The sequence below is a fragment of the Paralichthys olivaceus genome, chromosome 22 (assembly GCF_024713975.1).
Source record: "Paralichthys olivaceus isolate ysfri-2021 chromosome 22, ASM2471397v2, whole genome shotgun sequence".
Classification (NCBI taxonomy): domain Eukaryota; kingdom Metazoa; phylum Chordata; class Actinopteri; order Pleuronectiformes; family Paralichthyidae; genus Paralichthys; species Paralichthys olivaceus.
Genome location: NC_091114.1, coordinates 2,264,780 through 2,280,903, shown reverse-complemented (window position 1 = coordinate 2,280,903; position 16,124 = coordinate 2,264,780). Strand labels below are relative to the sequence as shown.

Below are 16,124 nucleotides of genomic sequence, written 5' to 3'. Positions count from 1 at the left end.
TATATGAGTAAGTGTGTAAATGTCTGTGCAGATAAATAGCAGAGTGTCAAAGTAGGTCTATGAACAGCACTTATGAAAACCATATGACAGAGAGAGAGAAGCATAGTTTGCTGCACCTCCCCCCATTCGGACCCACACATACACATAGTACCCCCCAACCCCCAGCCACCACCTCTTCTGAAAAACATACAATTCTTTTCCTCAACTCCCTCCCTTTCTCCCCTCCTTCTTGCTATGTATCACTCCCTCTAGCTTCTTGCCATTTCTCCCCTCCCTCTCTGCTCTGTGAAATGTTGGGACAATCTGCATGCACTCAACTCTGGCTCAGATCTCTTTTAACAGGACAGAGTGAAGAACGCAGGCACTGTAAAAAATGTGAGTTCAAATGAAAGCGAGTGCAACTCAGAGAGACAGGGTCAGAGAGAAAACCACAGTAAGGTAGTATAAAGTGTGTAGAAAGTTAGGGTGAGAGATCAGTCGGAATCAGTACTAAAAAAGAATGGGCTGTCTAGTTACCAGTGCTGCTGCTCTTCTCTTAACCTCCATGCTGGCTTTGCTTTTTGGAGTTTCTTCAGTCCTTGGCCAAGACCTGAGAGAGAGGGATGCACTATGTAATGCTGATGGCTGCTTTGTGGTCTATTTCCAAAGAAAAACCTTTTTGGACTCATGGAGGGCCTGCAAAGAGAGAAGAGGCAATCTCGCCACCATCAAACGCAAGGAGGATGCCACCACTATTGCAATTCTTTTCTCAGCTCTGGACTTGCGACACTCACGCACCAATATCCAGGTATGGATTGGCCTGCAGCGCCAGCCTCGCCAGTGTAGCACTACTCGCCCCCTGAGGGGTTTCTCTTGGACCACTGGTGACCAGGACACAGAGTATACCAACTGGCAGAAAGAGGACTCCCCTGATTTGTGTATGGTGCCACGCTGTGTGGTCATGGGCTACAGCATTCTAGAGAAGAATGATAATTTAAAATGGCAGGATGGCTCCTGCTCAGTTCCTGCAGATGGGTATCTTTGTCATTATGGCTTTAAAGGAATGTGTCCAGCCTTGTGGACCGAAGTTGGAGGCAATGTCCTTTATTCAACACCATTTAACCTTCTAAGCACACTGCTAACACATGTACCCTTCGGATCTGTCGCTATTGTGCCGTGCCCCATAGGCACCAAGGAGGAACAATCAGTTTTGTGTATGCTGAAGGAGGATGGCTCTGTTGGGTGGTCAAGAGATTCCCCTCTTTGCTCTGATCCTCTTGTATCAGACAAATGGTGCGATCTGGATAATGGTGGATGTGAGCATTACTGCATGCCGGCTGGTGAACACTTCTACTGTGAGTGTGCTGATGGGTATCAACTAGGAGATGATCGGCATAGCTGTGAGATGTCTATTTGTCATGGGGCAACCTGTGAGTTTGAGTGCCTGCCCCTTTCAGATGGGTATCGCTGTGCCTGCCCTGAAGGATACATGCTTGGGCCAGATGAAATTGCCTGTTTGGATGTAGACGAGTGCCTCCAGAGTCCTTGTGAACAAATTTGTGAGAATGCTCCAGGGACATTTGAATGTCGATGTCGGGAAGGTTACCATCCAGATGATGAGGGTGGATGTGAGGATATAGATGAGTGTATAAATGACCCATGTGAACATGCTTGTGAGAACACTCAAGGCTCTCATATCTGCCACTGCCATCTGGGGTTCTCCCCAGTACCCGAAGACACAAAACGATGCCAGGACTCTGATGAGTGCCAGATCCCTGGGACCTGTGAGCAGATGTGTGTGAATTATGATGGTGGATTCGAGTGCTTCTGTGAGGAAGGTTATAAACTCATGCCTGATCAACACTCATGTCAGAAGAGCGGTGAAGGAGATGACCATTCTCCTTCACTCTCCTCTCCTTTTCCTTGGGTCACCCACCAACCTGAGCCTGTATGGGACCTCATGGAATATGACTGGAATCTGCCGCAGAGCCACACTGACTGGCCCCCAGAGGAGGAGCAATCTCTGAACTGGCTGACTGATCCACCCACAGTTTTGAAATCTGATGTCATTTGGGTCACCAGCGCTCCACATGAGGAACTGCCCTTTTATTCTTCAGTGGACTCTTTGACACTGGGGGATGAGAATGATGAGAAAGTCACACACATTAATGGAGATGATTGGTTAGAGTGGGGGCAGAAACCTCAGCCTGACCTGGAAGTTTTTCCAAGCACCATCTCGACCACACCTCCACCAGACACCAGCTCTAGCACTGAACCAGACTCATATGAAGATGACAAGGAGACCACCACAGCTCTTCCCTTCCTTTCCAGCTCTACAATCTCTGAGGGAGCTTGGAATTGGTGGTCCAGCCTCACGACTTCAAGCCATAAACCAGGAAATCCAGAGGATTTAGTCACAAACCACAACATGACTAAGGATTCCAGCTACCGCAACAAGGGAGACGAAGAACAGTTCCCAGAGGAGTTGGGGGAGGAGAAAAATGACGAACCAACAGTTCTCACAGAGCTTACCTCTTCCCAGCCAACCTCGAGCGGGGCTGTACAGAGCAGAGACACCGTGGATTCTGATCAGGAAAACAGTGGGCATAAACACAGCAGCACTTGGCTTCTGGTGGGACTACTAGTGCCCATCTGTATACTAATATTGGTGATGCTGACACTGGTCTTTGTCTATTGTACTCACTCTGGTCTTCGGCCACGCAGTAAGAATGTCACTGACTGCTACCACTGGATTTCTGGGTCTCATGATCCACAGGGAGCTCCTAACCCCTCAGCAGGGGTCAAGACCTGTGTTTAAACAGAGAAGAGAGAAACTGGCATTCAAATAAATTGTCTCTTTTTCAGAGGTAAGCCCGAGGGAATAATGAACCTGCTAAGGAACTGCCCGCTCTGAGCGTATATAGATATGATGCTTGAATATCAACTAATAGAGGTAATGAAGACACACTGAAAATCACTGACCTTTTCGGGACACATTATCTATGTGGTAAAAAACTGCTTAGAGGTTTTAACATTGGACAATGTTATATTGTCATAAAACATACAATCTTCAGTTGTAATGTCAAAAAATATTTTAATATCTGGGGATACTGTTTGTAGACATTTATTCATTTCATTTACAAAATCTCTTTCATACAAAATCCTCAGGCTCAGTTAATTTAATTTCTATATCACTAAAGACATATGTTATTCTCAACCGCTCACATCAACAATGGGAAAGAAGAAACTCTAGGCCAATATTCCTTCAAGAAAAAAGACATTCTGTAGTCACATGATATTGCTGGAAAAATAATCATTTGTTTCATTTTTTCATGTGTTGAATACTTCATGAGCGACTGAAACCACCTTTGTGTATTGTGGTTCTATTGTATTTATATTTTGTTTCATACTTGTTTCAAATTTTCAAGTAAATTCAACAATTGTAATACATAAATGACAAAGTTTATGGACCCCATAAACCTAGTGAAATACAGAGGAATGTCTGTCTACACATGGGAAGATTTTCCCCCACTGATGTCCAGTTTAACAGCACCTATCCTTTTCTGACTTTTTTTTTTTTAATAAAAGTTGAAGAACAGATGTTCACAATGCACAAGGAATGTTGTGGGAGCTGGTAGCTGATATTAGTCATGATGTTAGAATTGCCATCAATCACCTTTCCTAACCTTACTTCATTAATACAAGAAGTCTATGTCTTAGTCAATGCTTTAATTGTTCAATTGTGGATCGTCAATGTGAAACTCTGTAGTTTCTTCTGAAACTTCTTTTTGTAAAATGTTTTTCAATTTATGGTGAAAATTAAAGTTGACAATTTCAGATCCCAGATTACAAAACTGTAAGTAGCAGTTCCAATTGGATTTTAAGGTGTATCATTTTTATAAAACAAATGGGGAAAAAAACAAATGAAACTAACCTAAGCACTAATTTACTTTTTTTTTTAACTTAATTTACATTTAGTGCCATTTCAAATTCAGAAAGAAAATATTGTTTGATAGACTGTGAAATATAAGAAACATCTAATGTAAATTGTTAGGTTTTTATATTATTATGTGAAGAAATCTTGAATTAAAAGGTATGACAGGGACTCTGTATGAAAGTTTATTATTGACACACATTACACTTCCTTTTATAGACCCTTCATTGACAAGAGGATGAATTTTCATCACATACACAAAATTACCAGCTGTTTAGAAAGACCTTTAAGTTCCTTTAAAATACTCGATGAACACTAGCGAGTAGACCACAGGATAAAATGTATATATGAGATTTTTTTTTTTTCTTCAGAAAAGACCACCGGCTCCTGAACACAGTTGGGATGAATTGTGAGAGTACTGACTAATGGAATGTGCTGATCAAAACCAGGTTCTGGCTCTCAGAGGGGGTCTCTCTCTCTTTCTCTCTTCTTTCACTCTTTCTGTCTCTCTCCCCTTCTGACCTATTTTCAGCTCTGTCATTCCTTCTACAGTGCTCATTTTACAGATCTCGTCCAGTCATTAGTGAGCTGAGTTGTTATTTTTCTTTGATAAACCTCTATGAAACAGTCTCTTACTAGAATTACAATGGTGTGATTGTATGCATCCACCCTCCAGTGTTGTTTCAGTCTACATACATTTCATTTTACAGACAGATATGACGTCACCCTGACCTTTGGCCACTGAAATCATTTCATCTTTGAGTCCAGGTGACAACTGGTCAAAAGTTGAAGAAAATTCCCTAAAGACGTACTTGAGATTTCAAGTTCAAGTGGCCAGAAACACGTTTTTGACTTTTACCTTCAACCACCTAATGCTTATCAGTTAATCTGTAATTCTATGTGAATATTTGTGCTTAATTTAAAAGGGCTCATTCTAGGTGTTCTTAAGATAATGCAACAACGAGGCAAAAGAGGTTTTTGATCTTTGGCCACCCAAATCATTGTCAGTTCATCTTTGAGTCGCAGTGCGTGTTTGTGCCAACCATAATGAAATTCCCTTTGCTTGTTCTTGATGTAACACATTGATAAGTCACAAGATCATGAGTCCAAAAATGCATTTCGTAAGTACACAGCGAACTTGACCTTCAACCACCAAAATCGAATCAGTTCATCTTTGAGTCAAGGTGAATGTCAGTCCCAAATTCTTTTTAAAATGCACTGGGTGTTCCTAAATCCTGTCGGGTTAGAACTCACAGATGCACAGCCACACACAAATAAACACTCACACTGAAGAGTACACACATAACGCTTTGTTTTATTGTTTTTATTTAGTTTTGGTAAAAAAAATTCACACTTCCATTCATGAGTTTAGAACAACAGTTTAGAAAAGAAAGCAGATTGTCAATGGTTGGCTTTTAACTTCCACAGGTTTGAATACCTTTTTTTTATTTGTTATGTATTTATTTATTTATATTTTAGTCTTCCCCATAGTGCTAAGAAACTCAATTTTAGTAGAGTGAAATTGGTCATTTTTCTAATGGGCTTACATAGAATGAGATCAAATGAGTAAACCCGATACTTGGGATTAAATTTCCTTCAAGTATGTTTTTTTTCCATCACACTATTTTTAGTTGTCGTACAAGCAAACATAAAATATCCAATATATAGTCTGTAACATCAGATAATACTTTTTAAAAATTATGATAAACGTCCTGCTCTACACATAGCACCAAACAGTATCATGATGAAAGACAATTAGCAGTACCATATGAGCCATAAGATAATCTTTTGTTGCAGTTACACAAATGGTCCACATGTGGGGGATGCTGTCCCACTACTACTCTAAGAGATCCATCCTTCTCCACAAAGTGAGGGTGACAGGGTGTACTAGAGGCTAAATGGATCAAGGTGCAAATCAATAAATGGAGCCATACATAGATCTATTCAAATGCTGTCATTGTTGCATTTCACCAAGCTAGTCAATTACAGTTTGTCTGATGATAAAATAGAAGTCTGATGTTTGACAATGTGTTTTCTATCAATGTGATATGAAAAACAGCATTTCAGATTGGTAATCCAGTGAGCACGAGGTTAAAAGTTTTCTTTTATCTTGTTTTATGTTTTGTAGTCCTAGCCATTGCTTCTATCAGTCATGATAACATTGAACTCACAAATATAACCTCACAAGAGGAAAGCTCTTGAGTTTGTCTGTTCACACCTGCCATTAAAATCTGTCCTGAATGTGTCTCCTGTGACCACTTGTGATCAGATCTCCCACCCTCATTCTATGTGCAAGAAATTATATACGGCAGTTGTGTTCACGAAGACCAACTTATGTTATTTAACCCAGTCTTCATATAGAGATGTTTTCAATAACAATGTTTGTGTGTTTGTGTGTGTGTGTGTGTGTGTGTGTGTGAGAGAGTGTTGACGCAAGAAGGAGAGAACAAGCAGTCAGGAGGGGGCTGAGTGAATCTTGTTCGTTGTGCAACTCTGCTGGGAAGAAAGATTTTACCAATTAAGAAAAGCATCAGTCATTATGTGGTGATGATCCTGGGGTGGCGTTACTCATCTAAGTTGTTTTCTAGTTGTTTTCTCACAGCAGAAGAGAGACAAAGTCTAAAAAAACATTCCTTCTGAAATATCTTGGATTATTTTTTGATTTAGAAGTTTTAAACACGACCAATCTTACGTTTGATGAATTAACTAGCAAACAGAGCCTAACCTTGACTGTGGGTTCTGTAGAATATGCAATAAACCAATAGTTGAAATCTCTCCTTTACCCGTTTCAAAGTAAAAGCACTCAAGCATAGCACAATTGTAATGAACATGAATTATCCTTTAAGGTAAATGCAAAATATAGGAAATGTCCTCTTTATTGATGGAGTCTGGATTTTGATTAAAAATATAAATACAACCGAGTTATTTCGTCTCAGGTTAACTGGTTTGCTCTGCAGATTTCATCCATATAAAAAACACTCCATCAACAAATGAGGTTTCTTTAGTTTGTAACAGAAGTATGAGGGGTTAAACTTTTCAATAGTGTAGTGTGCATACAAAAGGAAATGAAGAGTTAATGCAAATTCTTTAACAACTGAGCAAACCCCATGTGTTGATGAGGAGTGTGTGATGCACGATTATCTGGGCTGATTTATTACTGGCCAATAAAAGGAAATATATGATTTTTTATATTATTGTAAAAACAATAATTGCAAAAATGTAACTAGGCCAGCAGGTGGCAGCAATGTAATGTACTGTACTGGATTCTGAGAGGAGGGTAAAAGTTTAAACATAACAAATCTCCTACGTTGGCTGAATAAATAAACTATCCACAGATTTGTTCATTCAACAAGCATTTGAAAACTGCAAAAAGTTAACAAGAGGCTAAAGCAATCAACAAAATCACAGAATTTATGGCCTGTGATGAAAAGACCCATACGGGTTCAGAGCCTAGTGTGCGTGTGCGCAAGGGGAATAACAGAAAACCTGCAAGTCTTTCACAAACTATCTTAGAGGATGGATTATATGCTTCATGGCCAGGCACAGCGGAGAAGGCTGCTAACGTTGCATTTGGGTAAGACACAAAGTTTGGTTATGACACCTTGTGAAGTAACTTCAATCAGATGGGAAATCTATGCCTATTGGGTCTGAGTCTCCCTGCCAGGTCTGGAGAGGAGTGCATTATTTTTTTTAATATAAAAAAATGTGAGATCAGTTATCATATCAGACACGAGAAGCGGGTAATTATCAGTTATTGGTATAAGTTTTCAAAAAATCCGTATTGTGCATCCCTGTGTGTGAGACCAAAGAAAGCTTTGCTACAATTATAACTCTGAGTTGAGACTAAAACTGCTGTTTCCAAAGTCTGAAATAAACCTTCAAGCTCAATGACAGCATTTATTGAGGACTGAGGTAAAATGCCTTGAACGAACAAGGACAGAACACTAAAGCATGGGCAGCATCTCAGAAAATTCAGCCCTGTTGTCCACATGACCAGTACCTCCCACAGTTACGTCAGACAGCCACACAATGAAGACGCAACCCTCAGAGCCAGCACCATGTCCTTTAAATTTCCTGCTTACTGTGCCGGGGTGCAGCGGTGGCTCTTGTAGGTACCCAGGTGGCGGAAGCTGCGCCCACACTGCTGGCAACAGTAAGGTGTGGCCCCACTGTGGATCCTCTGATGAGTGTACAGGTTCCCGAGCTCCTTAAAGCGGCGGCCGCACTGAGGACAGGCGTATGGGCTCTCACCAGTGTGGACCCGTTGGTGTCTTTTGAGTCCAGACAGCACTGAGAAACCTTTGCCACACTGGGGGCATGGGAAGGGGCTCTGGGCTCCACTGTGCACCAGCCTGTGGCTTTTTAACCGGGCCGCGTGGCGGAATCTCTCCCCACATTCTGGACACATGAAGGGCTTTTCCCCGGTATGAATACGTTGGTGCTGTCGCAGGTTGCCAAGGTAGTTAAAATGGCGGCCACAGTCCCCACACTCATAACCCCCCTCAATTTTAATCTCCTTTTTCACAAGCCCTCCTCCCCGACTGATGCTGACACCAGCTCCTGGTCTCGTGTCATCTTCGTGCTGCCCTCTTTCACTCCTCATGGAGTCACTGCTGCTGCTCCCCATGGTGGGTACGGCAGAGGAGGTGGACTGCAGGGCCTGAAGAGTCTGGGCACCTGCAGAGTCTGAGTGTATCAGTTTAATATGTTCTTCCAGGAACATAGAATCAGGGCAGAAGGTTCCACATAGAGAGCAGATGTAGGTGTGACTGGTGAACTGTTGACCTGAAATCAGAGAGCAGAGGTTTTGATCTTGTGCATGATTAAAATAACACAGGTTAGGTGGGCTACATAAATAAATTACAGACCACATAGTACAACCTCAAAGTGATCCAATACACTGCAAAAATCAGCGTTAAAAAAAGTGAAAACTATAATCTGCTGAAGTTTTTCTGATTTAAATCCAACAGAAAATGTATTTTAAAACATTTTATTCAATAGTGAAACATTGAAAATGTCGCAAAAAAATGCTGCTATTGAATACACTCTCTGTTTAACTGTGGAGTGAAGGACACCATATGATATGATCTCTAGACTGCAACAATTTAGTAACACATGTGACTGTTTGGAGACAGTACAACTAAACTTATAACTAACTTTTTAAATCATCATCATCACGTGAAATACCAGGAGCAAGCAAAAATGTGTGTGTGTGTGTGTGTGTGTGTGTGGTTGAGATAGAGTAATGCCAGGCTACTTATTACAATGAGGGGTGAGGGACCATTCTGTGCAGGATGTCTTTTGTCCGTAGTGCTATCTAGTCCTGTAGGCTACAGTCCATACTCTCTTTCATAACAATGAAACGAATCACAGATTTATTTTTTAAAAGCTAAGATAATTCTGATCCTTCTGAGCGACGGTCCCACTCCCCGAGTTTAAAAAAAATAGGTTCTCTGATTGAAATTGATCTATTAAACAATCTATTCATACAAAGGATTAATGAAAATGTCAATACATGCCCTTTCCTGTGAGTGATTTTGATTAAACATAACGCCAACACTTTAGAAAGCTGTGTCGCTTTTCTCATCTATCTCCTATGTGTGAGCGAGGTGGAGTTTCCACTAACACACACAGGCCCTGGGCCCCTCCCACACTCACAGAGAGACACAGAAAGTGAAACAGAGATGAGAGGAGCAGAGCCTGTTGACGCAAATGAGCCGGTATGTGCAATTCGTGTGGCAGTGGCAACAAAAAGTGTGAAAACAGGTTTTCCACTACGGCCCGCTTCTGCAAAATGATTCAGGATCAGAGCAGAAGCACTTGTTGGTTTGTACTCTGTCAGAGTTCACTGTGTCCTCCCTCCAAAATCCCAATACCAATAAACACCAGCACAAGTGATTAGGACCTGCTTACTCAGTTCACCTGCCACAGGCAGCACGAGACACGTACAGCCAGTGTATCAGGGTTAGAGTAAGAAATATAGTATAAGTAATGTATAATAAATCTTAATATAAATATTGGGCGTGGCAAAAAAGCTCTATAACTTTTAAACGAAGCAGCCCCCACAGCACATGTTGCCTATAGTATGTAAATCTGTAAGCATGTGTCAGATGCAGACGTACAAAGCATCTTTGGCTACACTTAACAGGAAGTTGGCCATTTTGAATTATGTGATGTTTTTTGCAATTTCCACACGTTGCATTTTAACAACTCTTCTACAGCTGCTGTGATGTCGACTTCAAAATCTGTGCGGGCAATGTAGGCACATGCATGAGCACATTTTTTTTAAAAGAATGTGTCCACATTGAATTGCCTGACTGTGGCATGGCATTGAAGGTTCGTGTTTCGCCATGATACAGGAAGTTGTCATAACTTGACAATTCATATACTGAGATCTGTTGCGCAATGTGCAATTCACTATTTGTAGTTGTCTCATCCTAAATTCTGTGGTCCAGTATTGCAAAATCTGCATCAGAAATGAAGTAACAATGTGCAAATACTATTGGCCCATCTTTAAGTGAACAAAATGTGTAGGAGTAATCTTCCATGTCACTGTTTCTAGCAGATTAGTTCTTTGCCTAGCTGCTTTGAAAAAACAAAATGAAATTAAGCGTGCACCCACTTCTCAAGGCACCACTGCACCACCACATACAGTCATTCATCCAGCCACCAACATCAATCCACCATTTACATTTCTAGTCTTTTTGAAGTTAAATTTTCTTTCTACTCATTCTTACCCACCTGCCTCAGGCTTGTCTGTACTGCCTTCCAGGGGACTACCTCCCTCCCCTGAAGAGCTCTGGGGATCAACAGTGAAATCAGAGGGCTGGACATGTGAGAGCGGAACCTGGGACTGGTCAAGTCCACCCCCCTCCCTCCTGGACGTCTCATCGTCGTCATCATCATCATCATCCTCATCCGTCTCGCCGGTGAGGGTGTTATCACACTCTGGCTCCTTCATGACTGTGAAAAATATGATAAAAATAAAACTTGAATAATCTACAGAGGAGAGTTGTACTAAGGTTACTAAGGTTTACCATACAACATGATGTGCAAGTGTTCTCTTGTGGAGCTCTTTATAGTCTATTAAAAGGTATGGATGGTAAGATTACCACATTGGTGTAGCTGCATAAAAGGAATTGGATTTAGACTCAGCAGTAGATTAAAGGGGGAGAGTGTAAATCATGTTACTTTATGTCTGGACAACTGGGCAATGGGCAGAAGACATGAGAAGTTAGCAGCAAGAAGCTCGACAATAACAACAGTAAAACAATAATACTAGTACTATACGAATTAACAATGATCACATTTCTGAGTGCTCTGACGCCAAACCATGAGATGATGAGTGACGGTGTGGGTGGGAGTAAAATTCCTGTTATGTTGGTATGGTATTCAATAGTTGAGAGGTTCTTACAAAGAAGCATAATTGTATGACCGCTGCTCAAATTTTACTGCCTGATAAAAGTACAAAGTGGTGGTGCAGTAATGACGCAAATTCACTTTTCACTCATGAAAAGCATTGACTCTAAAGTCTTCTTTGCAGATAAACCAGGCAGAATGAACGCAAAGTTTTCTTACTTCACTCTGCACCGCAGAAGTCCAGCATGCAAACAATACAAAGTGACAGTGTATTGTAGTAATAATGCCAAGGAATAATTCCGAGGCAGGATCAAGCAAATTATCACAGGCAAAGAAAACAGTTTCATCCAAACAGACAAGTGTGCACTTATGGGCATGAATACCATTGTCATCTACATACATCTGCACCCTCTGCATAATGTTAGACCTTCTACACTACTCTCTGCCCAAAAGATAGGCCTGCATCCTTTTCAGCACATTAATTTAGCTTCAATTGTTCAATTGTGATTGCTGCATTGTTACGTTTTTGGGCTTTTTATTTAACATTGTGGATGGGGTAAAGAAAACAATTTCCAACCTTTAATGGAAACCAACATGTACTACCTTCCAACACAGGGCAGTATTCCTATGTGTGTTTTAGAGACAATAGAACAAAGAAGTTGGAAATGCTGCTGGCCCTGTTTTTAGTTTGAAAACTGTTTACAGTTATTGCCTTTACTAATTCATCAGGCTCCTGTCACATGAGCCCCTTCAAGTAGAAAACAAGTTAAATCTGCATTTTTATAGTGCAACAACTGCTTAAATGTGTAGGTGACTAACTGTTAAATGCACCTGCATGCCTTCTTGTTTATACCGTCATGTGCATTCCTAGTATATGTGAGTAATCACATGACATGCGTTTTCAAGTGTGTTATTGGATATGGTTGGTTATGGTTGGTTTATGGATGTGGAAAGCCAAAACAAAACGCTGCTTCAATTGTTAAGTATGCATGTAGTCCTGAGGCCTATATTCAACAGCAGGTTTTGGTGCCCAACCCTGACATAATCTTCTTATTCATTCTGTTTTATCAGTCTTTTGTCATGTGTATAGTGTAAGTCAATATAGTGTGTAAAGAGTTAGCACACAAGACATGTGATTTCTGATGTTGTTCCTTCACTGTTGCTTAGATTTATCGTTGTCTCTTTCTACTTTTCAGTTGTCACTCCAAGTTGAAATGTTACACAACACATCTCAATCTCTATTTAGAAAAAAAAGAAAATTGACTCCATGTCCATTACCTGCATGGGCAGAACAGTCTGTTCCCTCCTGCAGAATAATTACTTATTTGTTGCTCGAAAAAATAATTGTGAGTGTTCATAATTGGCAGCTGAAATTGGATTGTTATTGGTCAGGTGGATGCATGTGCATAACTACAGTACAGCAGGTCCGTCCCAGGCTTTGCTGCTGAGCAGACTCTAGCTCCAGATATATGACATAAAATGTGGGAGGAAGTGGGGACGTATTTGTACAGGTGCTGCTGCTAACTCCTGTAAATGAAAAGTTTTTTAAGTTTTAACTTTAAATCTTATGCCATTACTTTAAGGGATAGTTCACCCAAAAATAAAAAATCACTCATTATCTACTCACCACTATGCCAATGGAGGGGTGGATGAAGTGATTGGGGTGTCCATAAGCCCCGACATTCATATTCGTCTCAAAACAGCATGATTGACACCATGTTTTTAGCCTAAATGTTCTCTGATATCCTCCTCTGGCACTGTTTGAGTCAAATTTGAATGCCAGGGGATTACCAACACTTGGATGAAACCACAAAGGCAGTATGTATTTGAATTTTGTGTCCAGTTGTTTTTTACATTTAAAGAATCGGTCACCATTTATATCAAATGCATTGGATTTGCTTGCAACACTGTTCACCCCTGAAACTCCAAACGTGTCTAACACTTCACCCACCCCTCCAATCGGCATAGTGGTGATTAGATAATGTTGAGTGACTTCTCATTTATGGGTGAACTATCCCAGTAAGGGTTTGCAGAAATGGTTTATTCTGATCTTCCTTACCCATCATCCCTTCTGATGTGCGCATTGGTCTTTCATAAGCAATGGCATGTCTTCAGAAGTGTCCCCAGCTGCAAGAACACCTGAGACTCACACACCATATCGCTCAGTGTATTTACCTTTCAGTTCTGAGGAATATTCGATCGGGGTTATCCATTCGTAATCGTACATCCGTTTGCTGCCAGAGGGAAGTATACTGAATATGTCATCTGTGGTGGACTCGGAGTCTCCGTGCCCAGAGCCGGAGCCAGCCATTCCGCTGTCAGGCCACAGGTTTAGAGAGTGCGGGTCCTGCTCTGGTCGAGCCTCCCTCTCGCCGCTGGTTTGGCTGCTCTGGTCTCCGTCTATTTCGGTACAACCTCTCGAGTTCTTGTCTTTCATCAGATAGTCACAAATAGCATCTATATTCTCTTTCTTCACACCGGGCATGACACTCTTCGCTCTCCTGGGGTCGGCGTTGTTGTGCTTGGTTCCGGCGCTGAAATCGGGTTTCTTGTAGCCGGACTCTGTGGATGGCTCCGCGGTCGCAACGCTGTGGAAATGGTCCCTGCCATCCCTCTGGACGGTGTCCAGTCTCGCCTTTAACACATCGATCTCTTCCGTCTTTTCGCGCAGTTCCATTTTCAGGACTCGTATCCTGATGCTGACCATCTTCCGGATCTCAGACAGCGCGGTTTCCAGCACCAAGGTGATATTTCTGCCGAGGTGCTCGGTAATGTCGTTGACTGAAAAGAGCAGCTCCTCGTCGGGCTCCAGCTCCAGGAAATCGCCGTCGGCTCGGCTCGCTGACCCGGAAGGTTCCATGAAGGCGCCGTGGGGTTGAGGAGACAGGCTCGTTTCAGCGAAACTGTAATTTCTTTTGCGACTCATAGATTATGGGAGTTTGACGGGAGTTTAGCTTAAAGCTACTGGGAGAGCTAATGTTTGGGTGATGCTGAACGACAGTAGTTAGCTTTGTCAGAGTCAGCGTGAGTAACACCGGACGTAACGGGAATCTGTCTTCAAAACAAAAGCCTCTTCACGTCAAGCCATCGCCCAGATACGGGGGCGCCAGCTGGACTTTTGTTTTTGAAATCAGTAAAAGGAAGTTTATCTTTGTTGTTTAGTGTCGTGACAAAAACCCACAACAGAGTAAAGGATTCTCTTTCTTAAGTAGCGCCCTCTAAAGTTCACAAAACGAACAGGGACCGATTTACCAACATTGTTCAACCACCTCGTCAGGAGCCTTTGGTTAAAAGTTAGTGAATGATCTACTGATCTTTTGTAACATCAGTTCAGGGTTGCCATGTCCTTTATTTTGATCGTGATAGACTCGTGACCTGGCCACGGTCCATCTCACAGGGACTTAAAGGTCCAGTGTGTAAGATTTAGGTGAAAGGCAACTATTGGCAGAAATTGAATATAAATTAATCCTTTTGATGTTATCACTGGTGTGTTTCATCTTAATTGTATGAATGGTTGTTTTCTTGACCCTAGAATGAACCCCTATATATAAATACTTATATATAGTATTTATGACAACTGAGATCTACCACAGGTTCTCTTTCATGTTTTCATGGGGACGATGAAGTGAGGGGGATTCAGCTGCAACATGCAATTTCACCTCTAGATGTCACTAAATTCTACACACTGAACCTTTAACCAAAAAGTTGTTCTTGATAATGGCTTGATAAATAGTCAGTAAAATGAGATGTAACAACACTCATAAAATAATTAAGCATTAAAAATGTAGTTCACGGAAAAGCATTTATCGCACAGTAAAATTTGATAATTCAATGAACTTAATAATTTTCATTGCTTTTATGTTTATAAAGCACAACCAATATATCTCACTCTTGAAGATTCTAAAATATACAAATTTCACTCTAAGATCCTCCAGAGAGTTGGCAATTCTTTTCTGAGACAAAGTTAACCAATTTCTTCATACAATCATTAACTTTCATCATTGATCTTATGTGATATGGACAGGTTCAAGTATTACATATCTTTTTTGAGCTCGGAGGTAAAAAAATTTCCCTCAATTCCTAAAAAGTGACTTTTTGATTTTATGGTGCCAAAGCTTAACCAGTGTGTGATACCTTACTGTTCTTATGATGTCACTCTTAGCTCCCCTTCATTACCTGCCTGTTTAATTCATAATTGATATTTAAATATTGCCCTTGACCTTTAAGACCCTGCATGTCTCAAAATGAGTTGTGTTGATGTTTTTAAATACAACCTAGATCTACATTATCAGAGAGAGGAGAGGGCATTTAGGGGTTGGTGCATAAACTTAGTCATCTGACAACCACTGGGTGTAATAAAAAAATTTAATGAGGAGGACAAGTATTTTATGACACAATGAGTTTTCAGACACCTCGTGCATGTGTATTACTAAAATGCTGAGCCATCATAAAACTGGCAATTTCCTCCATTTGCAGCTGGTAAAAAGACTTGACACGTTGCCCTGGGTTTAAAACAACTCTGAGTTGAGAGAGGAACTGACTGGTGGAAAGGAAATGCTGAGTCTTTTCCTGGTATGTTTAAAAACACACTCTGGGTTACACAGTGAACCAAACCCCCACACACTGAAACAGAGATGGAAACTGTGTGTGTGTGTGTGTGTGTGTGTGTGAGAGAGAGAGAGAGAGCGAGAGAGAGAGAAAGAAAACAGGGTAATGCTTGTTAATATAAAGGAAGTAACTGTAATGAATCTTTATGTAAAATAATTAATTGAGGCCTACCTTCCCCCATCCTATTTGTTGACCCTGTAATGGGGCTTTATTTGTTCAGTGAGTGATTATTAACCTGAAAACT

General features: G+C 41.1%; 2 protein-coding genes across 2 annotated transcripts; one reads left to right on the top strand and one right to left on the bottom strand.

Annotated features, from left to right (window-relative positions):
• Positions 1-325: 325 nt before the first annotated feature.
• cd248a (CD248 molecule, endosialin a) lies at positions 326-3,818 on the top strand. Its single transcript, XM_020100063.2, has one exon. It carries the CDS (start codon positions 500-502, stop codon positions 2,795-2,797), a length of 2,298 nt encoding a protein of 765 aa, XP_019955622.2. The 5' UTR covers positions 326-499; the 3' UTR covers positions 2,798-3,818.
• Positions 3,819-5,222: 1,404 nt separating this feature from the next.
• On the bottom strand, positions 5,223-14,393 carry znf16l (zinc finger protein 16 like). Its single transcript, XM_020100264.2, has 3 exons — positions 13,448-14,393; positions 10,655-10,876; positions 5,223-8,698 (listed from the first exon to the last, which is right to left on the bottom strand). The coding sequence occupies exons 1-3, from the start codon at positions 14,196-14,198 to the stop codon at positions 7,992-7,994; spliced, it is 1,680 nt and encodes a 559-aa protein (XP_019955823.1). The 5' UTR covers positions 14,199-14,393; the 3' UTR covers positions 5,223-7,991.
• Between the last annotated feature and the right edge of the window lie 1,731 nt (positions 14,394-16,124).